This window comes from Elgaria multicarinata, chromosome 6 (genome assembly GCF_023053635.1).
Source record: "Elgaria multicarinata webbii isolate HBS135686 ecotype San Diego chromosome 6, rElgMul1.1.pri, whole genome shotgun sequence".
Taxonomy (NCBI): domain Eukaryota; kingdom Metazoa; phylum Chordata; class Lepidosauria; order Squamata; family Anguidae; genus Elgaria; species Elgaria multicarinata.
In genome coordinates, this window is record NC_086176.1 from 34,298,042 (window position 1) to 34,321,844 (window position 23,803).

At 44.8% G+C, this 23,803-nt stretch overlaps 1 protein-coding gene across 1 annotated transcript; it reads left to right on the top strand.

Annotated features, from left to right (window-relative positions):
- The first annotated feature begins 1,043 nt into the window (after positions 1–1,043).
- On the top strand, positions 1,044–22,995 carry LOC134400235 (cyclin-dependent kinase 4 inhibitor B-like). Its single transcript, XM_063128543.1, has 2 exons — positions 1,044–1,291; positions 22,747–22,995. Exons 1-2 carry the CDS (start codon positions 1,103–1,105, stop codon positions 22,993–22,995), a joined length of 438 nt encoding a protein of 145 aa, XP_062984613.1. The 5' UTR covers positions 1,044–1,102.
- The last annotated feature ends 808 nt before the right edge of the window (positions 22,996–23,803 follow it).

The following is a 23,803-nucleotide window of genomic DNA, read 5'->3' on the forward strand; positions in this document are numbered from 1 at the left end:
GTGTAGAAAATCAGTGATCCAGAATTAGGAAGTCAAAAGCGCTCTGCTTGCTGTGCTGCTGCTGCTCCGCCTCCGCCGCCCGGTTTATTGACAGCGCCGCTTCCATTCAAATAATCGCCCAAACACGGAAACGGACGGAGGGCTCCAGCAAGAAGTTATACTGCGCCTCATTCGGCGCACGGCTGCCCGCTACTTGTAGCCCCTCTCCGATTGGCTAGCCTTCAGCCCGCCTCCCCTTTATTATAGGACGCTTTGGGTTTGAGGGGAGGGGATCAGGGTGGTTGCCCTTGTCGTTTAACGCGGGGGTGAGCCCCAGCGAGACGCAGGCAGGCAGATAGATGTATATTTCAGCGCGGGGGGAGGGGGAAAGGAAAGCGGGGACAGCAAATGCACAGCCGGCTCGCTCGCTCACCACCACCACCACTCCCCGCGCTGCGAATCCTTCCGCGGGAACGCCTCTCCCCGGCATTGCCACGGCCACGCGTGACTTTCCAATCAAACGGGGGCGGAGGGGGAGCAAGATCGTTACGAGCTTCATTGAAAATAAACAGAAACCTGATTGGCTGCATTCTTCAGTCAGAGTGGTTTGGGGATTTTTTTTATATAATTAATTTTTTTGGTTTTGTTTTGGCCTTTGGTGATAGAGAATAGAGGAGGAGGAGGAGGAGCTGGAGGAGGAGGAGGTGGAAGACGGGCATGGGGTGATGGAGGAGAGGGGAAAGGAGGGGCAGAGGGGTGGGTGAATGGACGGTTCTCGTGTAATAACTCCCCCTCCCCTCCCCTTGTCATTGTCACGGTGTAGCAGAAAACAACCTGCGGGAGGGGGGACTATCTGGAGGGAGGGGCGGGACGGAAGAGGAACCACTGGCTCTGACTCTGGATCGGCTTCTGGGCTGGCACGATGCCATAGAGTGAAACCTGTCTGTGCAAGAATCTGGAACCACGAGCGCCCCCTCCCCCCTCCCTCTCTCTCTCTCTCTCTCTCTCTCTCTCTCTCTCCCCCGGATGTCATAAAGATCAGACCTCTCGGGCACCGAGGCGGCTCGCCACGCGTTCCTCCACCCGTCCCCCAACTGGCGAGCGCCATGGGCAGACGAATCAAATGCGCCATCCGATGCGCTGGGCCCAGCAAACCTCCGCGTATCCTGAAGTCCATTTTGCTGAAGTTCATCCGGGACCTGGTGAGGGATCCTCAAAGGAGCAGGCCTCTGCGCCACTCTCTGGTGCTCGTGGTGAAGAAGCGCTGCTGCCCCTGCCGCGCCGCCGAGCCGGGCCTCTCCGCCGAAAACAGGTAGGGAAATGCCGACCACCTGCCCGCCTCTTACTGGTTCATTCCTCGGTGCCTCGTAGCTTTGCATCGTGGTTGTGCAGAGAAGTCCTTGTCCCTGGGAGGAAATTTGAGGTGCCCGGGGAGGGGGGGGCTGCAACCTGCCGCTTACTTCCCTCGAAGGGGTTAGGGCATTTCTAGATCCCTGTGAATTTCTGTTCTCCCGTGCAGTGGGATGTTGTTCGCTTGCTTTAAATGAGCGGCATCTTGAATTTAAAAATAAAACTACTGTGTTTCCCAATCATGAACCAAAAAAGGAGGAGACAGTGTGTGGCTTTGTTGACAAGGCGATTCTATTGAAACGTTAGCATTCCGTCTATGTTTTATGTGTGTGTACACACAGAGAGAGACAGACAGACAGACCTCGAATAATTCCATTTTTAAAAAAATGGCTGCTTATATTGAGACAAGTAATTTTGCAACAACAAATCTCACAGGCCCTTCTGAGAAAGAGTTCTCATTTAGAGAAAGTGTTATTAAACAATGTTATGATCACAGGGATAAGAAATTAGACCACAAATCATTTGCATAACATGGCAATGCCAAATCACCCTCACTGCATGTGCTTATTTCTTTTTCATGTGTGGCTCCTATGGCCTTCAAAAATGGCCTTCTTTTCTTTCCCCCCTGTTCCTAGATAGGTAGGCCTGAACATATTAAAGAATACTGACTTAATTTGTAGTTGAGTGGAGCTTTACATCAGTCTCCACTAAATTTAGCCTCGTTTGATCATCAAAACCCTGAATTATCTACAGGTTGTTTTTTAGTGTGGTGTTTTTTGTTTTTTTGTTTTGGCAAGATAGTATTATACTACTCTAAGGGCGCAAAAGGGAGAGAGTGAACCATGCAAATTTAGAACTGGCTCAAAACACTCTAGGAGGGAACCTCATGGTGTATATGAACTCCATTTTGAGATAACAGAAATAGATTCAACTCGTTCTTGATTTTCTTTCTCATCCTGTGCAAAGTTGATCTTTTGTATTTTTTTCTATATTATTCCATTTCTTCAGAGATACATTCTTTCCCAGTCAGTTACATTTTGACATTAAGACCCACGTTATCGTTAAAAGTCCATTCTGTCCAAATTGAGGCCCAAATATAATTTGAAGGAAAGTTTTCACTAGAGTTTGGGTCTTTTTTCTACCCAATGACGTTTAGACAGGGTTTATTCTAATTAATTCCCTTCAACAGGGAATTCGCCTGGCAATTTTGCCTTCGCAGTGGAAAATAGGCATTTTATTTATTTTTACCACTTACCATGGTCTCCTGTGAAAAAAAGAATCATGCAGGCGGGTCTAGGGTTAGCTTTTCTGAAAAAACAATCTGGGACGTTCACAAGGGAAGGCATCAAATGCTAGGATTTGAAAGAGTAACATAATTCTAAACAAAGCAGATTGGAAAAGAAAAGCAGAGAGAAAAGCAGCCACTGTAAATGATGACCTTCATGCTAAAACTATTGCTGCAGCCCTTTACAGTAATTTTGCAAGAACTCTGTAATTCCTAATGCAATGAGCCCCCAATCTCATTGTAGACAAACACACACACACAACCAGACAGCACACCCTTCTCATGTGTTGGCATAAAAATAGTTGTAATATTGTTTTGCCGAGTTGCCGAGAATTTCTCTTGCCATTTTAGATGCCCAAGGCTGCATGCATATATATATATATATATATATATATATATATATATATATATTGGTAATAACCATGAGCTATATCTTTACAAATGAGGCATTTTCGAGTTTCAATTGAGGGTGGGATCTAAGCACACGCTTAACTCTCCCCCTGAAATAAAGGTGACTTAAACACTGACTTGAATATATGAATGTGTGTGTGTGTGAAGGGGGGTTCTCTTTTTTAAAAAAAAGAAAAGAAAAGGGTTGCTATCTTAAGCACACAAAGTAGGGCATTCTAAAGGAAGAATAACAGATAATCTAATTTTGGAAACTGAGAGGCAAATTTTGAAACCTATAGGGGTTTTTCTTTTAACTCTGTGGCTACACGTATTTGTATTAAATGAAAGCTGACTTACTCCCAGAGTAAGGGCATAGCCTGAAGGTCATTTTTTAAAAAAAATCTTCAACCAAAATGGTGGTTATGGATTGACTGATTGATTCATTGGTTTTCTATTCCACTTTTTAAGGTTGCTCTTTAATAGTTTACTATGTTATTATTTGATTACAGTTTCAGTCTTCTGAATTTTTTGTAAACCGCCCTGGTTGGCTTCAGAAAGATGGTACAGTGGGGCATTCTAAAGGAAGAAAAACAGTTAATATAAATCAACCAATGGGCTTCTTTATGTGGATTGGGACAATATACATGTGTCACAACACAATCCTATGGATGCTTACTTGGAAGTCAGTATTTCATGGGGCTTGGTCTTGTGTAGGTGTGCTTGAAGCTGCGATTCCATATAACTCTTACCTGGCAGTAAGTGCCATTGAATTCAATGGGGCTAATTTTTGAGTAGAACACTAGGATTGCACTGTTCGTCTTTTACATGCTGCAAAATTCTCTGCTGTCCTCGCTTCACTAGACTGAGACGGCTTTTCCTGTGGAATATATGGATTCCTGTTAAATATCTTCTAGGAAATGTTTGTCCTCTAGCAAACATTACTTGACCAACCTTAATAATAACTTGGCTGGAAATCAGAGACACGTTTTAAGCAAATCCAACCTCCCAGAGAAATCCGCAATGTGTTGCTTGTCAGACGGATCGTCTGAGAAGTTAGGCGCCCCTAAACTCATTTAAATCCTTGGACTGCGCTCAGTTTGTCCTTGGTTTATAATCTTCGGATTTCGCCCACTTTCTCCTTCCTAAATACCCTTTCAGCACAACCCTAAGCTCGTTTTGTTTTGTTTTTGTTTTTTGTGGGGAGGGGATATCCCAATGTCTGCAATGAGATAATTTTCTCCGTAGTAAGCACGTTTCAGATAGGGAGCTTGGGCTTTGAGTCATAGGCACGCTTCCTTGGGAGTAAGTCCCACCGATGTCAGCGGACTTCTGAGCAACTGCACTGTCTAGGATGGGGCCGCCTGTGCCCCTTCTCCCCCACCCCTCCTCCTAGTTCTAACTGCGCCACGCAGAAATTGAATCAGCGCGACCGGTTTGGATTGCACCGAATTGGCTGGTCCGAGCAGTCGACGTCATGGTCCGGATCCAGAGATGCGTGGGTTGGGAGGCGCACAAGTATCCGACCCTCCGTTTCTCTCCCCTCACTAATTCATTTCAGTAGAGAACTGTATCAAGGGGAGAGTGTTATCTCCCCTCCCCCCCCCCTCTCTCTCTCTCTCTCACACACACACACACACGCACACTCACGCCTCCATCTAAACGAAAGGGGAGCTTTCCGCCACTGGGAGAGGGGTTTTCGACTTTGACAGTGGGTGCCTCCTCCCCTCCACCCCCGGTCCTAGTTCTAACTGCGCCAAGCAAAAATTGAATCAGCGCGACCGATTTGGATTGCGGATCGAGACCGATTTGGATGGCACCGAATTGGCTGGTCCGAGCAGTCGACGGCACGGTCTGGATCCAGAGACGCGTGGGTTCGGAGGCGCACAAGTATCCGGCCCCGCCCTCCGTTTCTCTCCCCTCACTAATTCACTTCAGTAGAGAACTGTGTCAAGGAGAGAGTGTTATCTGCCCCCCCCCCCCCCCGCGCACAAGCCTCCATCTAAACGAAAGGGGAGTTTTCCGCCATTGGCAGAGGGGTCGTCGAGTTTAACAGTGGGTGCCTCCTCCATCTTTAAGACTTCCGGGGAAGGGGCCCGAGCATTTGGGGGCAGAGTGGGAGGGGGGAGGGAAGGAGGGTCAGCAGATCCGTGCAAAGGCTTATAGGAATGTGTGCCTGTGTGGCTATTCCCCCACCTTAACTTCTTGGGGGGGGGGGGGCGGTGTCAGTCTAGTGCCGGAGCTATTCTGTACCGTCAGTGGTGCCGTCAGGGTGGGACTTTGGGGCAGCAGACAAGGGCCTCCCTCGGCAGAATGGGCCCCCAAACATTTCGAAGTAATGCGCATCAGCATCGACAGCGCTGAGGGGTAAGACTCCATTCCAAAGCCTACCATTGGCCACCTGTACCACCTCGATCACCACCACCCCGACCCCCTCCAAAAAAAGGAGGGGACGGGCGAGTCCCCTCTTTCCATCGCTTGCCATTCCACGAGAGTGGGGGCGGGGGGATGAAAGAATGCTGTCCGGGGAAGGGGAAGAGGCCATCGGCCTCAGGAGACCCCGTTTCCTAAGGCTTTAATATGGCTGCTCCTGCGAGCGGAGCGATATCGCGCACATGCTTGAAAGGGGAAAAACAACAACAACACAGCAAACAGGAACTTGGACATATTCATTCCCCTATTACAGAAATGAAGTTGCAGCCGAACGAGTTAGTGCAGCTCAGGGTTAAGGTTTGGTTTTAATCATTAAAAAAAAAAAACACGCATCCTGTCTGTCTGTCAGATGCTTCATCTCTCTTTGTTTATCCAGGGAGATCAATCGAGATGTGATGCCGACCCTTGGTGATGTTGTTTTTTTTATTTTGTTTTATTTTAAAAAGAGCTGACGAAGTGGGCCTGAAATAAATCTCGGGGGAAGCAGCCCTTGCAAAGCGGAGGAGAGATCCCCTGAACTGTGTGATGCGTGGAACTTATTCCTGGAGTGTTCTTAACTGGCTCGCGACCACCGCGGTGGGCCTCAGTTTCTCTTTCGATAAGGGGCGGGATAAACGTGCAAGATTTCAAAGGCGCCTGCTTGATTGAGGAACTTAAGGAGAAAGCCAGCGGGTCCTTCCCAAGGCCTGGGCCTGCCTTGCTGAATTGATTCCCACTGGAAGGTGTAGGATATCTGACATTTCAGCCTTTCTGAAAAGTGGCACTTGCTTACTCTAGAGTAATCCTGTTAAGGTATTAGGAACAGCAACTATAGCCGCAGGACTAGATCCAGAAAACTGTATGTGCTCAGAGACATGTTGCTGAGACAACCCCCCACCCGTGAGTGGAAAGGAAGGAAGGGGGCTACATCCCACATAGAAGCTTCCTCTCACTCAAAAAAATAAAAAAGTCCTGAGATCTGTGTCTCAGTAACAGGAAAGCAGCATATGGTAGGTGTCAATGGGCCCCAACAGTTGTCAGTGCACTTAAGTCCTGCTATAATTCAATCCTGCCTTTTATACACCACTTTCATAGTGCAATATTCTGCTTGGTGTAGATTAGTACCTCTTGAATATAAAACACACTGGGATGTAGTGAAATAGGGTTCTACTTAAAGTAGATTCATGGAAATAAATGGGACTTAACTTGGCTGGGCCTGGACGGTTACCCTTCACAATCTGGTCCAAAGCACAACCCTTGGGAGTACAGGCCAATACAGACATGTCTTTAAATGTGTGTCTAGCAGCTGTTTTCATTTTTACTCTGGAACTAGGCACAGGGCCTCCGATTTGGATCTTTAAAGTCCCGCTATCCTCCAGGCTATGGTCTCAATCTGGATCAGGCCCCTGCCCCTACGCTAGAGTAAAAATTCAAAACCGACAAAGTCATGTCTCTCTTGTCCCTTTAGTTCCCAGCATGCTTATTTCCAAGAAACCGACATGAGCCAGGGACAGTGGAGGCTGGTGGCTTCGATTTTGGTGGGGCTTTGATTGCATTCTCTGTTTTAGTTGGGACCAGCTAGAACTCTAGAGGAGCTATCCAAGGGACTGAACCCTATCACCAAAACAGATTCAGTACCTTGAATAGCTTCTTTAGAGTTCTGGCTGGTTCTGACTGAAAACAAGAATGGATGCATAGCCCCACCGACATCGGAGCCACCAGCCTTCAGTGGCCACAAAGTTGAACTCATACCAACATAACTTAAGCCTGCAATTCTAAAAGCAAAAGTACTTCAAATTATATGGAACAAACTTTGCTGGGATCTAGTTCTAGAAGTCTTCACGTTAAGAAAGGCTCACAGATTTAGATGGGGCTGGGGGGCTTATTCCTCCAACGGGTGTAGAATCTGCCACCTTTTTCGGCTATGGGAATAGTTTAGGGTGGACAGAGCTCCTGTATCTTTAACAGTTGTATTGAAAAGGGAATTTCAGCAGGTGTCATTTGTAAAAATGGAGAACCTGGTGAAATTTCCTCTTTGTCACAACAGTTAAAGCTGCAGGAGCTATACTAGCGTGACCACATATAAAAGCGGGCAGGGCTCCTGCACCTTTAACTGTTGTGATGAAGAGGAAATTTCACCTGGTTCTCCATATATGCAAATGACTCCTGCTGAAATTCCCTTTTCTATGCAACTGTTAAAGATACAGGAGCCCTGTCCTCCTTTTCATATGGTCACCCTAGAATAGTTAAATGTGCCAATCACTCTCCAGCAACATTTTAACACAGCACAGGTGGTTCAAAAAAACCTGGCCATGACCCAACCAAGTATATGTATACCATTTTATTTCAGTGGGAGAGAAATCCTTAGCTCTCCTGTTGAAATCAGTGGGATTTGTCCCATGTAATTGACAAGGCCAGCCATTTCAATGTTTTCCAAATTCTACTATGGTCTGCGTCCAGGAGACTCAGATTTCCCCCTCCCAATCAAGGATGTAGCCAAGTTCTTGGTGGCACCTGAAACTAGGGCATCCTTGCCAAAATTTCTTCTTTTGCATACATTCACTTGGCTTAAGAGAGGCCTACTGTTTCCATGCACATTTTGGCTGCATCAGAAACTACACTCAGACTGTGACTTTGCTCTTAGTTTATACCAGCCTTCCCCAAACCTGGTGACCTGCAGATGATTTGGACTACAGCTCCTATCAGCCCCTTCCAACATCATCAAGGATAATAGGAGGTGTAGTACAGAACAACTGGAACGCATCAGGTTGGGAAAGGCTGGTTTATAGAATAAAAATATGGATAATAATTCTGCCAGACCCTCAGGGAGCTGAAGCGCAAGCACACAGAGGCTCCTTGTCAGATGGGCTCTGTGGTGTTATCTCACAATTGATTATATTGTATATGTCTTATTTAGTATGTCTGATAAGTAGGGAATGTTAGAACTGAGTGGGTGTGGTTTTTGATGTAATAGGTAGGGGGGAAGAGGAGTTTATAAGGAGTGTGGTTTTAGGTTTTGTTTGTCTTGTGTGTGTTTTTATTTGTAAAGTAAGAGTTTAGATTCTAGGGACTTAGGACTGGTGTAAAGAGAGAGAGGTGGTTGGTGTGTGGAGAGTTTAGATTAGGCAGGACTGAAAATATTGTATTTTTATTTAAAGTTTTTAAATAACAATAAACTTTTTTATTATTTTGTTAGCTACCAAATACCACGTGTCAGCTTGGCATTATTTACCTTCCTTACAGTTATTCAACACCCACCCCATATTATACCCACAGTATATTTAGAGCAGATCCTATATAAAACCTGTTTCCCTCATAGCTAGGGGAAAAGGTTTTAATTAACCCTCCCTCAGGTTTTCAAGTGGTGGTGGTGTTTGGCCTGAGAATGGTTTATGGGATGGGCCTAGCATAAGGGCTTGTTAGTCGCAGGCACTTTCTAAAACTGTGGTCCAGGAAAATTACCACTGCCTGATTTTCAAGAATCGAGTCCCCACTTCAGCCATAAACATGCCTCTGAATACCAATTGCTGTTGATCACAGCAGGTTGCACTCTTAGCCTGCCTGTGGGCATCTGTTTGACCACTATGGAAACTGAACTCTGGACTAGATAGGTGTAGGAATGATCCTGCTGCTCTTCTGTTCTTAAAAATTATTGTTATGTTCACGATCAAAGAAAATCTTAACATCATTTTTGCATAATTTATTTATTTATTACTTTTTTATACTGCCTGTCAGCAGAAGCTCTCTGGGCAGTGCACAATTAAAAACCATAAAATACAAGTAATGTTCTAATCTTATGTTCATTCATATGGGGGACTTTAGAACCTAAGGTCCCAAAGGGCGATGCTAGATGAGGGGAAAGGGGGTGAGTGCTTCCCCAAACAAGGAGCTCACCACTCTACTCACCAAGGAAAAGCACTTTTCACATACATGCAATCACATATTATAATCTCTGTAGTTCAGATGCAGCTCCTGAGCCAACAAAGGATATGCATTTTGCAGCTGCTGACATACTCATCTAGATGCCAACAGACCAGTAGCAATCCATTGGGGAGAAAGGGCATGCAGGAGAGAGAGTTAATTTATTTATATATGGGGTGCCTAATAATTAAAAAAAGTGAAAAAAATTCTAAGCACAAATTAATATTTTTCAAAATTAAAATCAATTTCCTCTTCTGTGGCATAGGCCTAAAGTAACTCTTTCCTCCATTTATTTCAGAAATAATTTGTTTAGGATGGAAGTGAACTATACCATTATTTTTCTTTCAGAGATCTTAACATATGGAATACATCTCACCCACCTAGAAATATACTTTGCCTCTCTCCCCCAAAAATGTCTGGTGCCACCAATGGTACCTAGCCCATCCCCAAATGACTGACCTCTGTCACACGTCTTAGAAATGGGATCTCATGGTATGGAAGTCATTTGGCAACCTTAAGACACACTGTTCTGCTCTTCTTAGGACACGAACAGCAGCAAACTCCCCTGCGTTCTACTGCTGCCCTTTAAGGTGCAATCCTATGCAAGCTTAGACAGAAAAAAAGTCCTACCATTCCCAACGTTCTCCAGCCAGCAGTGCCCCTTAGTATGTTGATAGGCCTTCCCTAAGCAGGTGCCCTCCAGATGTGTTGGACTGCAACTCCCAGCCAGCATGGTGGCCATGGATAAGTTGCATTCCAAGACATCTGGAGGCCTCCAGATTGGGGAAGGATGCTGTGGATGTTGGTGGCTGGAGATCTGCTTTCACCAAAGGCCTCTTCAAATGTAGGCCTACTTGAAAACAAAAGCCCAGAGCACCTTGTCCTACAGAAGCAGGCTGCTGGAGCCCCTCTGCTCATTTGTATGGAACGAAAAGCCCCACCATCTTTCAATACATTTCCTTCCCAGGAACAGTGAATTGGGATTCTTAGCCCAATTCAGCAGTCAGCACCACAGGCTTCCATGGTGCCCAGCGATGCTGGAAGGGAGAGAGACAATGGAAAGACAAAGCAAGACAACCCTCACCCCTCTCCAAATTCAAGGGCCAGATCCAGATTTAACCACTCTTACAACAGACTCCTTGAAATCAGGGGGACTTATGCTTGTCGTGGCAAAATGCCAATCCCATTGATATGAATGGACCTACTCTGGTTAATTCTGGACCCAACCCCAGATATTTATTAACTGGTTGTTGTTGTTTTAAGGATAGCTATCGTCTTCACTTTCCCTGGTGAAAGCACAAAGGCCATAATATAGTGGCAGTTTCATATTTGAGCCCAGCGGTCAGTGTTTGAAGCTCTTCACCGGAATCTCTCCCCACCTTACAATGGTATAATGAAAGTAAAGGGCTTGTTTTTGATCAGTGGGTGTGAAGAATTTTGGAGGCGCTTTTTCTCCCCCTGATGAAGGCTGGAGGAAGGGACATTTTTCAAGTTGGGATGCTGTTCACTTGTGTGTGTGTTTGTGTGTGTGTGTGTGTATTTCAGCATAATAATAATAATGACATTATTATCATCTTCCATTATCATTATTTATTATTATTATTATTATTATTATTATTATTATTATTATTATTATTATTATGCAGATCTTCTTCCAAGGACCTCAAGGAGGCATCTCTTTTGCTCTCCTTTTCCTCCCTATTTAGGCTAGGCTGGAATGCAGCCCTGGGTCAAGACACTTCATGGCTAGAGATTTTTGAACCTGTGTCTTAATTCAGCAACTTCTACTCACCCCACCCCACGGTTTCTGGTTTGCCTTATCTACTACAGTGTGGTCCTAGACACATCTATTCGGAACTGAGTTCAATGGGGCTGACTAAAAGGGGAGAGGAATGGAAAATGAAAGAGGTACTGCCCAATTTAGGCATGTTTACTTAGAAGTAAGTATCATTGTGTTCAACCAAGTGCCTTCTAGAGGTGTTGGACTACAACACCCATAATCCCCCAATCAACACATTTGGAGGGCTCTCAGTTGGGGAACTTGAAATCTCATTGAGTTCAATGCAACTGACTTGCAGTTGTGCTTTAAATTGTTGCCTTATGTTTCTTTGCCAGTAAGTCCCACTACTTTCAATGGGATTTCCTCCTACATCATTCTGCATAGAACTCCAACCCCCTTAGGGTAAGATTACAGGAAGGGAGGTGCAGAGTTTGTCCTTTTCCAGTTTATTTCATATTGTCCTTTGACTGCTAGAGGCATAGGAGCCCAGTCTAAATCAAAACATTGGAAACCAAAAGTTCTCTCGAAAATAGGCCAGTGAACTATCCACCCACTCCACCCAGACATATTTCACAAGCCAACACACTATCAATATGTTTAATCTGAAATCACTGTCACTGTTAGGAGCTCACCTTCTTGTACATAAGAACAGCCAAGGGTCCATCTAGTCCAGCACTCTGATCTCACAGTGGCCAACCAGCTGTCAACCAGGGACTCACGAGCAGGACTTAAGTTAGGCATGGCCAAGCTAGGTCCCATTCACTTCAATGGGTCTTACTCTAAGTAAGAATAATATTGAATATATCCCTCAATGCGCTGTTCGCATATTCTTGGCTTAGGGTGAAACCCTATGCATGTTTAGACACACACACACACAATCCTACAACTGCCAGCATTCCCCGTCCAGCAGCTGGGCACTGTAGGACTTTGTCTGTCTAAACATGCATAAGGTTGTACCTTTGCTCTTCTTAAGGTTTCATTTTTCCTTAGGAAAACAGACACTTGACTCCTGGCTCAACTTAAACCCTGATCAGCTTTCATCTGCAATGCGCTATTGACTTCTAGGCTAGTCTTTTTTTTTCAAGCCAATGGGACTACTCCGAAGTACGTGGGCCACGGGATATGCTGCTGGCATTAGCGAAACAGTGGCAGAAAGGTATATCATATGTTTATACTGAAATAAGTCCCAGGATGCTTATTTCTGTCTAAACATGCATAGGATTGCACCCTAAGCAGATTTGACTTTCATCTCCAGTCTTCTAGCACCAGGCAAAACCAAACCTCAGATTTACATGAAAAATAAACAAACACAACTCAGTAAAGCACCTGTACAATGGCATCTATATAACGTCAAACAGCCATATAGTGCAATACCTTTATTAGCCAACTCAAAGATAACAAAACAAATATGTGCAAGCTTTCAAAATTTCCAGATCTCTTTATCATGCAAGATGTTACAAAAAGTAGGATGGTGGGTGGGGGACTTGGACAAAAAAATAGAAAAATAAAATAATGGTGACCGGATGTAGACAGGATGTTTAAAGATGAGTTGCAAGTTTTGCTGACTTTAAAATTGGGCTCTGCCAGGTGACATCTTGCCTGATAAATCGAAAGCCTGCAATTTTTTAATGATCTTTGAGGTGGCCGATTAAAGGTATGACACGATATGGATTTAGGGGTGTGTGTGTGTGCGTGTGTGCGTGTCCCCACTGTATGGCCAACACGGTTGCTTTTGCTTTTTGAAAGATCAAACAGACAACTCAAGGGTTTGAACACTGCCACAAATAAATTCCCTGCACGTCAAAAGCGTCCCAAGGAAAGAGGAATAGCCTTGGTCTTCTCGCAGGCGTGCTACAAGGACGCAGTTATTTTTTGTGGAGGAACATTGAAACGTCGTGTCACTTCCTCCCCTTGGCCAGGATTTCACGTGAAGTGGTTCAGCAGCACATCTTCGGAATCATCCCAATCACGTTGCCAGCCACATGAGGACTAGCGCCTCATTCATCGGGGTATTCACTCCAACCGCTTCGTTGACAGCTATACCCTCAAGGGGCGGGCAGATAAGCAGTGTGAATGGTCAAGGCCGAGCACTTAACCGACGTTTAGCCGCTGTTTTCCTTCTTCCCTAGAACAGAAGTAGGACGGAGCCTGACGCGAACCGGGTTGCGGGAGAGCCCTTCCGAGAACAACCAGTCAGAGAAGAGGGAGAAGAATGCTTTGGTTAGACAGCTTGAAAACAGAACGGAGACGTTGTTAGGCAGCAATGCCTTGGCAACTTGCTTAGGCCTAGTTATCTGATCCTGGGGGATTTCTTGGGGGGGGGGGGGAGGACGACGTAATAAGAAAAAAGGAGAGTATAGCAGCCAAAAGAAACTAAGAGAAAAAAGGCCACCTTTCCTTTCTATTTTCCCCCCTCCCCTGTGGGGAGAAAACCCCCCCCACTAAACAGTGTTCTCTCTCTCCCTTATCTCACTTCGATTGGGACTCCACCCTGATCCAGCTCCTGCCCCCCTCCCAAAAAAAAACCCAGCCTGAATCGCAAAAGGAAAGGATATTCTTGAAATTGTGACTCAGTACATGAAAGTCACTCCTACACACACCCATCGTAATTTCCTGAGCTTCCCCCCCCCCCAATCCTGTTGGCGAGGGGTGTTTTTTAAATCTCCTTTTGGTCATCCTCAGGGGAGCCTGCATAGGATGGCAACCTTAAAATCTGAATGTTTCAGCTGCCTTCATTCAAAAGGATTGCAGGGGAAATCTTGCGCAAATTGTAAGCAATGATGTGAGAATTATAGCTCACACGTGCACGGACTGATTATGCATGCACTCATTTGATTAGACTGGATGACAGTCAACTAACAAAATGACTGCACTGAAAAGTATTGTGTTTCAAGTGGTTTGTTTATTTTAAAATACTTGCACACATCCTGCTTGGGCCAGGTCCCTCAAGACAGATGACAAAAAATAATTTAAAAAAATGGAAAAATGAATACATTGAATATGCCAATAAAAATATTAAGATGAAGAATAATTTGTGGGGTTATCTCTGCATTGGCCCATTTACAGAAAGGACCATGACTTGATGCTTGTAGCTATCAGCTGATGACCATACATGTGAGAACCAGCTCTCTGTCTCAGATGCTTGATCTGTTCCACATATGCAAGTCATCACTTGATGTCCCAAGTCATTCAGTGCTTCACATGCATATGTGAACTGGGCTTCAGCTTGCAATCATAAGGACATTGCACTAAAGTGTGTGTGCTGTGCACGTGGGTGGGTGTGACCCAGTTAATGGAAGTCTAAGTCAATCGATTCTATAATTGAAATGAATTGAACTGACCTAAATTTGCAAATGACTGAAATCAAAAAGCATTTGCTCTTTTTAGAAAACCCCAGGAGGTTCTGCCACAAAATGTTATAGCATAGACCTGGAATGTTCCTGTTCAGGATACTCAAGCACATTTCCCCCCTCCCACCCAGTTTAATGGGAGCCTTCTCATAATAGTCACTCCAAAATAATGCCTTTGCTTCTAGAAAATAATTGTTTATCTTGAAGAGGACAAGTCTCCCAATCACGTAGATATGATATGGACTAGTCCAGCACTTATTTTGAGGTGCAAGGACACTGGGTTCTTCTCATTCAATTTACTGATGAAGCACTGTTTTGAACTTCAACACAAATATGGAACTGGGAACTTGGAACCAACTTCATTCCATGCCCATTGGGCAGGCTCAGTCGTCCTTAGACAATTTTGGGTTCTCACCATCACCACCTTTTATGGGTTTTCTTTTCTAAAGGGTTTTTTTTTTGGGGGGGGGGGTCTTCTGCAAACCTTGCAGTTCCACCAAGCCTGCTTATAGCTCTCTCTTCTGTATGGATGGTGTTATTTGTGCTACATAAGAACTGAGTTTGCTATTAGTATGTTTGAGGATATGTAAGTTTCACAGTAGACACCATGTTAGCAGTAGCAGCACGCCTCTTCTAAGGTGACATCTGCCATTCATGGTTTTTGTAAGGGCTTGTATTTTTCTTTTTCTTTTTCATTTATTTTTGCCTGGTTATTGGGGGGGTCCATCAATCAAAAGTGTTTGATTCATTAATTTAACTAACCTAAAAAGTAAGTCTAAACAGTACTTACTGCTGAGTAAACATGCATAGGATCAAGCTAGAATAGCATAGGCAATTCTGGCCCTATCCTCACAATAACTTATGGTCTGTTTGTATACATGTTTACTTGGAATTAATTCCCACTGGTATTGATAGGAAAGTCCCTTGTAAGTGTGCATAGGACTGTATCCCTTTCTTATAAAATACCAGCCCATTACATCAGAGCTCTATATCAAAGCAAAAATATTGCTCCACCTATACTATATCATTTCCCCAAACCATAATAAAGTCCATAGTCTTTTCAAACATAAATAAAAGAATTGACTGAAGCAAAACTTACATTGCACTCAGTCAAATATAAGTTCAATGACATGTAAGTTTCACTCCAGTCATAAGCAAACACATTCTAACCATTCTAGCTAAAAACAGTGCAGTTAAAGGGTTTTGGTTTAACTAAACTATCTCACATTCTCAAAGTGCAACATGGGGTCATATTAGGCAGGGATGTTTGGCAGGATGAATAGAATAAGTGCTTTGCCAACAAAAAAGGAGGGCATGTAAAACGATTAATAGTCTCACCCTGACTTAATTTTTATCATTAGGATTGCAAGCGGAAGAAATGCGACTGACCCAGTATTGCTTCTAAATAAAGAATGAAAGAGCCAAAACAGGTGAAGCACCTGAAGTTGCACCCCCCCCCCAATAAAACCTTACTTGGGGAGTAAATCCCATTGAATTCAATTTGATTTACTTCTAAGTACAAGTGCATGGGATCAAGCATTCTGTACATTTGCAAGATTTTCCAATCCCAATTGCCAAGCCCAGACCTGGAGAAAAATCCTATCAAGTGAGACCCCCTTTTTATGGTGATACAAAGCAGCACCTGGTGTAATTCTCTCTTTTCCATGCAACTGTTACAGTTCGAGAAGCCTTCTGTGGGTCTAGACTTCAGAAAACTACGCCTCCCCTCTCTCATTGGAAAAACATGGGAGCATGTGTACACTGACCTTTTTTCCCCATCTAAAGAGATGCTACCACAATTTACACCGGAACAAATATAGCAAGACAAGTATACATTACTTCCCATGTTTTATATATTTGTCTAAACAAGACGACAACAACAGGTGGTTGTTTTTCACCTACTGAGGTTAATTTCAAAGTAGACAATTCCAAAATAGACAGTGATTTCATAAATTTCATCCGTTCATAAATATGCATAAAGGAGTTGTCGATGATGGAAACGCATTTTGACATGGGTCTATTAAGAGCTACAAGAAAATGTCCCTGGCAGGATCTTCACTACTGCCTTAAAATGGTTTATATAACAGCATTGACAACTGTTGGGGCCCACGACACACTGCATATACAGTTTTCAAAATGTTTTCAAAGTGTCATATCCTACTTGGTGTAGATCTAGGCCCGGTGTATCCCTACTCCGTCCAGGGCTAGATCTACGCTAGTGCTTTGTATCCGCGTTGAAGTGCACTGATCACTGTTGGGCACACATTAGGTACTCCGTATGCCACTTTTCTAGCAGTATTCCCCCGCTTTTTATTCCATATTATCCAAAATACCACAACAGGTGTCGTTGTGTGTGTGCTAGAAGGTATAAATGCGCCAGGGGGATATAGCATCACCATGATTGGATGGATATGACACGAGGTGTAGATCTGGCCATAGATCCCTGTGTAGTGCAGGAAAGGGAATTCTCCCACCTAATCACCCTCCCCCCCCATTTTTTTTTTTTTTTTTTTGGTAGCCCCGTTGATCACGTGGGCTGCAGGGAAAAGACGGCTGTTCTGAAACGACTAATCCGCAGTATCGAATGTTAGACTTACGTAGAGTAGGCCCATTAAAATGAATGGGGCTTCAGTGAGTCACAACCATGGGAATGAATGGGACTTCATTCCAGTGGTCGTCATTAACTGAAACCTCATTCATTCCATGGGATTCCTCTCACTAGGACTAACGTTGGATACTCTCCGTGGGAGGCGATCCTGATGGGGTTCGCTGGGGTAGGCAGGAGGCTGGACTTCGGGCCTCGCCACCCCCCTTCAGCTCCCGGAATCGCTGCTCGGCGCAAGTAATGGCGGCGGCGGCGCAGCGATCTGAGCCTCGGCGTACGGGCGGGGCTTGAGAGTCACATGCTGCTTTGGCCACACGGAGCCAGGATTTAAGCGTGCGCCTCTCGTCGGGCCGTTACGGCAGAGATCCGGCGATGGAGGCTCGCGAACTCCACCAGAGCAACCTGCTCACCCGCGCGGCCGCCGCAGGGGACCTGGCCGCAGTGCGAAGGCTGTTGGCGGGCGGCGCAGACCCCAATGGGGTCAACTGCTATGGCAGGAGCGCGATTCAGGTAGAGGCTTTGGCGTGCGGGCCGGCCGTCTCCCGAGCGCGGGAGGAGGCATCGCTTCCCAATCAAGGTCTCCAGGGCCAAGGGAGCCATCGCAATAAAAGTTCCCTAAAACGGCCGTGTGTGGGTGTGTGTCTGAGAAAATGGATGCCAAGGGCGGCTGGGCTCTGGCGGGAGGCTCAAACCGATCCACAGGGTTGGACTGGATGGCCTTATAGGCTCCTTCCAACTCTACTATGATTCTATGACTTAACCTTCACCCCCCCCACCCCCCCAAAAAAGGCACTCACCCCCAAACTATAGTTCCGAATGTTTAATATATCTGCTGTTTTATACCAGCCTTTTAACATTGAAAATCCATTTGCCCGCCCTAAGGATGGGCTTGAGAAAATAGCCCCAAACTTTGGAAGAAACCCACGAGAGCTGCCCTCATTTACAATAGTTTCTTCTCACTCACCCCCACAACTAAAAAGAAAATTAAATCCGAATTTGAACCTCAGATTTCTGAAATAATAGTTCCTATAACTTTGGGGGGCTTCAAGAGATTCCCCCCCCCTTCTTCTCCTTAAAAGGTTTGTTGACTTCAACTTCGGAAGTGACAAGAGAAAATAGTTTCCTTAACGAATCCCCCTATTAAATACCAATTATCCCTTAACCAACCTACCTTGAGACCCGTTGGCTAATAGAATGTGCGCCTTCTTAAACCTACGGTGGTCTCAAACACGTTGCTTACGGTAGGACATCTTCGATCAATTTGTCGTGGAAGCAACGGATACATTCGCTGGGCTGTTGCGCAATTCGCATTCAAGCGCTTCAAAAAGATGTCCATTTTGATAACTTGTAACTTCGTTTTATGGGTCTCTCATCTACTTTTCCCCTCAGCCATATTCAAGGATGAAGAAGGGGAATGCGTGTTAAATGTTACATAACTTCTTTTTAAAAAGGGAAAAAAGAGATGTACAAAGTAACGGAATATTTGGCAGTGATCATCACCTTACAAAATGACGAGCTTGGGATGCGATTTAGGTTTCATTGTATCTGTTACGTCCTCCGATCCCAAAGCAGCAAGCCCAGCCTAGGAATTTCTGGAGTACAGCTCATTTCCGAGAGAATTTTCTGAAGCCTGGGCACTTTTGTAAATGTATGTGCGTGGAGGGGGGGGGAGCTGGTGGCAAACCCTCCCCCCAAATACACGGTTTAAAAGCTGGAGAAAACTAAAAGCATTTGTAATAATTACTCTTATAATAATCTAAAATATAAACGCTCATAGGCAATAACTTTGCCTGGAAGGGTAAAGAGGTGTCTTCCAGTCCTCCCCAACTGACGACCTGTACTGAAGATCTTGAGTATTCGTGAGCTTCTTATTCTTAATTTTATATTAACTTGCTCCCTTGCAGTTGCTTGCAAATATATTTCTTGGCCATCTGTTTTAATGATGCTACAGCTGCCCTGCTGCCAAATATATGGGGCTTTGATTCTTTCATAGCAACCTGCTTCTCAAAACCCTGGTACAGATGTCCTCTCTGGGCGGACATCTTTTGTGAACCGCCCAGAGAGCTTCGGCTATTGGGCGGTATACAAATCTAATAAATAAATAAATAAAAATAAATAGTTTGAAAGTCAGTGGGGCAGCTTGGGCTGGACCTGGGGTGCCCCACAGTCCAGGACCCCCAAAACAACCTCCAGAAAGAGGCAAGGGAAGGGAAGGGAGCTGAATCGCAAACCAGCTGGACAGGAATGATGCTACTCACCACAGTATCCTTTTCTTCTTATTTTTTTTTTTTAAAAAAAAACATTTTATAGTCAAGGGGGGCATGAACATAGTTTACAGGTGCTCATTTTATTATTTTTAGTTTGAAAAATATTACTCCTTTTTAATCAACAATATTGTGCTTTTCCCCTAAGCAAATGTTTTTAGCATTAGAACAGCAGACGGAAACTCTATTTGATTTCTGTAGTCATGAAAATGGGTGGGTTTAAGTGGGTTTAAAATGCAAAACTGCACATACTCAGAGAATTTATTTTCTTTTAATCCTGGTTGACAGGTAGTGGTGCATTTTGGACTTTTTCCTTTTTGGATCTAATATGTAGAATGTAGAAGCAGTTCTGAAGTATTAGAATGGTAGGGAGAGGGGGAAGACAGTTGTGTGTTTCAAAACTAAAGTAATACACATGGCCTTCTCAAGGGGCCACTAGGTCTAATCTACACCAAGCAGGATATTGCACTATGAAAGCGGTATATAAAAGGCAGGAGCCACACCAAGCAGGATATAGCACTATGAAAGTGGTATATGGTATGTGTGAATGGATCACAACAGTTGTCAGTGCATGTCTACTGCTATAAAGCAATAGTGTGGCTCCTGCCTTTTATATACTGCTTTCATAGTGGAATATCCTGCTTGGTGTAGATTAGGCCTATAAAACCAGTAAGTTCAGGATCTGCAATTACCTAGCTGCACAATCACCATAGCAGAGCACATGTCTTACATTCCAAACACACACACAATGCACAGATTCAATGTGATTACGGGGTATATCCAGGTAGGGCTGGGAAATCCCAAAGATCTGAAATCCTGGAGAGCAGGGACCAGTCAGTACACAGGGCTTTGCGACCTTTGGGGGCTGGTGGATACATTTTGAATGTGTGTCCTGGGCACCATTACAAAATGGGAGCAACGGAGGGAGGAGCTTGCTCATTCACAAAACGGTGGTGGTAATAGGCGTGGCCAGTCACAAAACACCAATTTCCTAGTAGGCAAACCTGGATCTCCATCAGAGGAGCATTTTATTGCAGGCTCGTCGCTGGGCACTCACAGATTTTCATGGGTCCCTCTCACATCGTCTGCCTCCTGCCCCTTCTGAAAAACCTCAGAAAGTCCGATATATTTTTAAACACAAAAGTTGCTGCAATCTCCTGCTGTGTGCAGGAGAAGCAGCGGGATTAGACCAGCCAACTGAATGGGCCTTGTGTAGGTTGTTTGCTTCCTCTTTGAAAAGAGGAAGTAACGAGCAACAAAGGGGGGGAGTGGCAGTAGGTGATCCCCCCCATGGAGCCCCTGGTGAGGCTAAAAGTTAAGTAAGTTGCAAGAACTTAAGTGCAAGCCAGAGGATGGATCTGAGCTATAAAGCATAAAATCACTCCTCTGAACCTATACACATTTCTGCTCCAAGCTAATTTGGCTCGGAGATTCGTAGTTGCCACAAGGCAGTGGAGGGGTCTGAGCCTCAAAAACTAAATCACATACACCCCACAATGCGCAACAAAAGGTATATGTCATACACAAAAAGAAGTGCTGCCTGCCCACAATCACACTGAAGTTAGTAGTTTGTTACTTATCGTCCAGAGGATCGTCCTGCTACAGTTTTACTTCGTAGCCCAAACCTTTGTGCCTTTAAGCAGAAATACACACTTACCTGGGAGTAAGTCCCATTGAACATGATGGAACTTACTTCTGAGTAGATATGCCTAGGATTACACTGCTATTGTGGCAAACTTTAGGGGATTTCTGGGGTGGGTGGATTATTTATTTATTTATTTATTTATAACATTTTTATACCGCCCAATAGCCAAAGCTCTCTGGACGGTTCAATCAATCCCCTTGAAACTCACCTCGAAATAGCCCCTGTCCATTGTGATCCTAAACAGCATGGAGGCAAAGGAAGCCCATTCTTTTTTCCCAAGAGGATCTTCATGTTCTCACTCAAGATCTGATTCCCAGTCATGCAGGGGCTGCTTCTCCATGATAAACATGCAGCCTGACCCCATATACATATTCACTTGGAGGTAAGTTCCTTTGAGTTCAGTAGGACTTGAACCCTAGGCATGCTTACTTTGGACTGTCTTTGGTAAGCTGCCTTGGGTGCACTTTGCTTTAAAAGTGCACCCTTGGGTTCCATGGAGGGAAAAAGGTGGGATATAAATGCAATAATAAATAAAAATAAAATAAATAAAAGACGTATACATACTTTGCTTACTCAGAAGTAAGTGCCATGGGGGGGGTGTCAACGTGACTTACCCCCACACACACACACACACCAGGGAAGTGTATATATGATGGCAGCCTTTTAAAGAAAAGAAAAAACTAAAAGAAATGGCCTTAGGCTGCAAACCTATACCCATTGAAACCGATGGGACTTACATCTGAGTAGACCTGCCTAGGACTCCACTATTAGTCTTGCTCAAACCTACTGGGTTGGATCCAGATTTAGCCATACTCAGGGTAGAAAGCAATGTGAGTTCAGATAGTGACTGAAATGTGACTGAACCTAAATCCAACTCCAGGCCCTGAACTTCTCTATTCTGCTAGAACTGCCCCAAGCTTCCCTTTGGCTAGTTCGGTCTCTTCTTCCTGTTCTTCGTCCTCATTCACCCCAAACACGTTTGTAACCTATCAGAATAAAACACATACAAGCCCCTATCGCAGCCTTCCCCAACCTGGCGCCCTCCAGATGTTTTGGACTTCAACTCCCATCAGCCCTGGCTAATAGTCATGCAAACTGGAAGTCAATTTTATTGAATGGGTTCTCGCGCAAGCAGAAATGTAGATAATTTGCCTTGAAAATGCCGCTGAAACTGGTGGCATTTCAGCTGGCATTCCTATGGACACTGGCGAGGAAATGTCATTGAATTTGGCGATGCCTGACTTCCGAGTAAACATGTTCTGACAAGGCGTTGCGCCAGTACTTCCAGGGGTAGGACAGGCTGCAAAGTATTCTTGCATAAGATTGGCCTGTATCCAAGTTTAATCCTACTTTGAATAGGATTATCCCATTGAAATGAATGGGACTTTAGGTAGACCAATATTGAATGCAACCCATCGGGCACCACTCGGAGTGTGCGTCATATTGAGAAATCCACACTTTGTTGACGTCATAGTTCAGCATTCTGTTCGTTTGCTCCATATAACTTCTGGACAAAATATACGACGCGACTGTCTTTTGTCCGCCCCCTTCCGCAAATTAGTACAAAGCTGGCGGAACCGGAGAGAGAGCATTAAATAACAATTCATTACGTATTCTAGAATGGTGTCACTTCGGAGTGACTCCGGATTGGGATTTTATTCTTTGTACCGCCGCCTTAATTCGGATTGACCAGAACAAACCAAATTCCTGTGCGGAGCGCTGTCCTGGAGATTGGCTGACGGCTCCTCTCCTTTCCTTCCTCCTCCAGGTCATGAAGCTTGGGAGCCCCAGAGTGGCGGAGCTGCTGCTGCAGAGCGGAGCGGACCCCAACCGGCCAGACCCCTCCACCGGCTGCCTCCCGGTTCACGATGCTGCACGCGAGGGGTTCCTGGATACCCTGCAGGTGCTGGAGTTAGGCGGAGCACGACTCGACCTGCCGGACCATGAAGGCCGCCTCCCTATTGACCTGGCTGCAGAGTGTGGGCAGAACCACGTGGTCACCTACCTTTTGGGCTGATGAGCCCAGGGCCTTTTCTACACCTGCCTCCCCGCCCGGATCGTCGCGGGATCATTCCTGCGCATCCAAATAACACACAGGGGATCCTGGGAGCAGGCAGGAATGATCCCTCCATTTTTCTGGGATAATCCTTAGGCGTAAAAACGGCCCAGAAGAAGTGCTTCAGTTAAAACGTCCACAGATTGTAATGTCTGCTTATTAAAATAGGACCCATTTAGTTACTGCATTGTTTTGCTTCAATTTTGTTGCTACAAATACAGCTTTTAGGAAAGTTGCTCTGCTTGCTCACTGCTCCCACCTACCCACCCAAGAACAAGAACCCAGAAAGACATTTCTACGGTAGAGAATTTAAACTGATTAGGCTGCAACCCTACATCGACTTATTTGGAAGTAAGTCCCATTGAACTGAATGGGGCTTGCCTCTGAATAAATATGTAATTATGCATACGGTTAGAGAGTTTGTTAATAAGTTTGTTGTTACCTCCTTGAGACTTTTGGGGGGTTGCAGTCAACCAGCAATTCACATTTTTAGAAAGGGGAGTCAGATTAAGGCGAAGGAAAAATGCCCAACTAGCTTTATAATAATCAAAGTGTGTTCAGTCAGGTCGAATAAAACATCTAGGGAATTTGAGAGCTAAAGATCTTTCTGAGGGAATCATATAATGGACATACTTTTTGCATAACCGAAGTGTCTCTCAGGAATTATTTAAGAAACGCCACCACTAAGTATGCACATAATTCAGACTAAAACTAACCCCCCTCTTTTTTAAAAAGACTCATGTAGCCTCCTTTCCACCACACGTATGGA

What these genes read in the sequence shown, in the direction of transcription:
- LOC134400235 (XM_063128543.1), top strand. Translation starts at nt 1,103, where the DNA reads ATGCGCCATCCGATGCGCTGGGCCCAGCAAACCTCCGCGTATCCTGAA. An exon ending in GGCCTCTCCGCCGAAAACAG is followed by an intron (nt 1,292 to 22,746) that starts GTAGGGAAATGC and finishes TTCCTCCTCCAG; the next exon opens with GTCATGAAGCTTGGGAGCCC.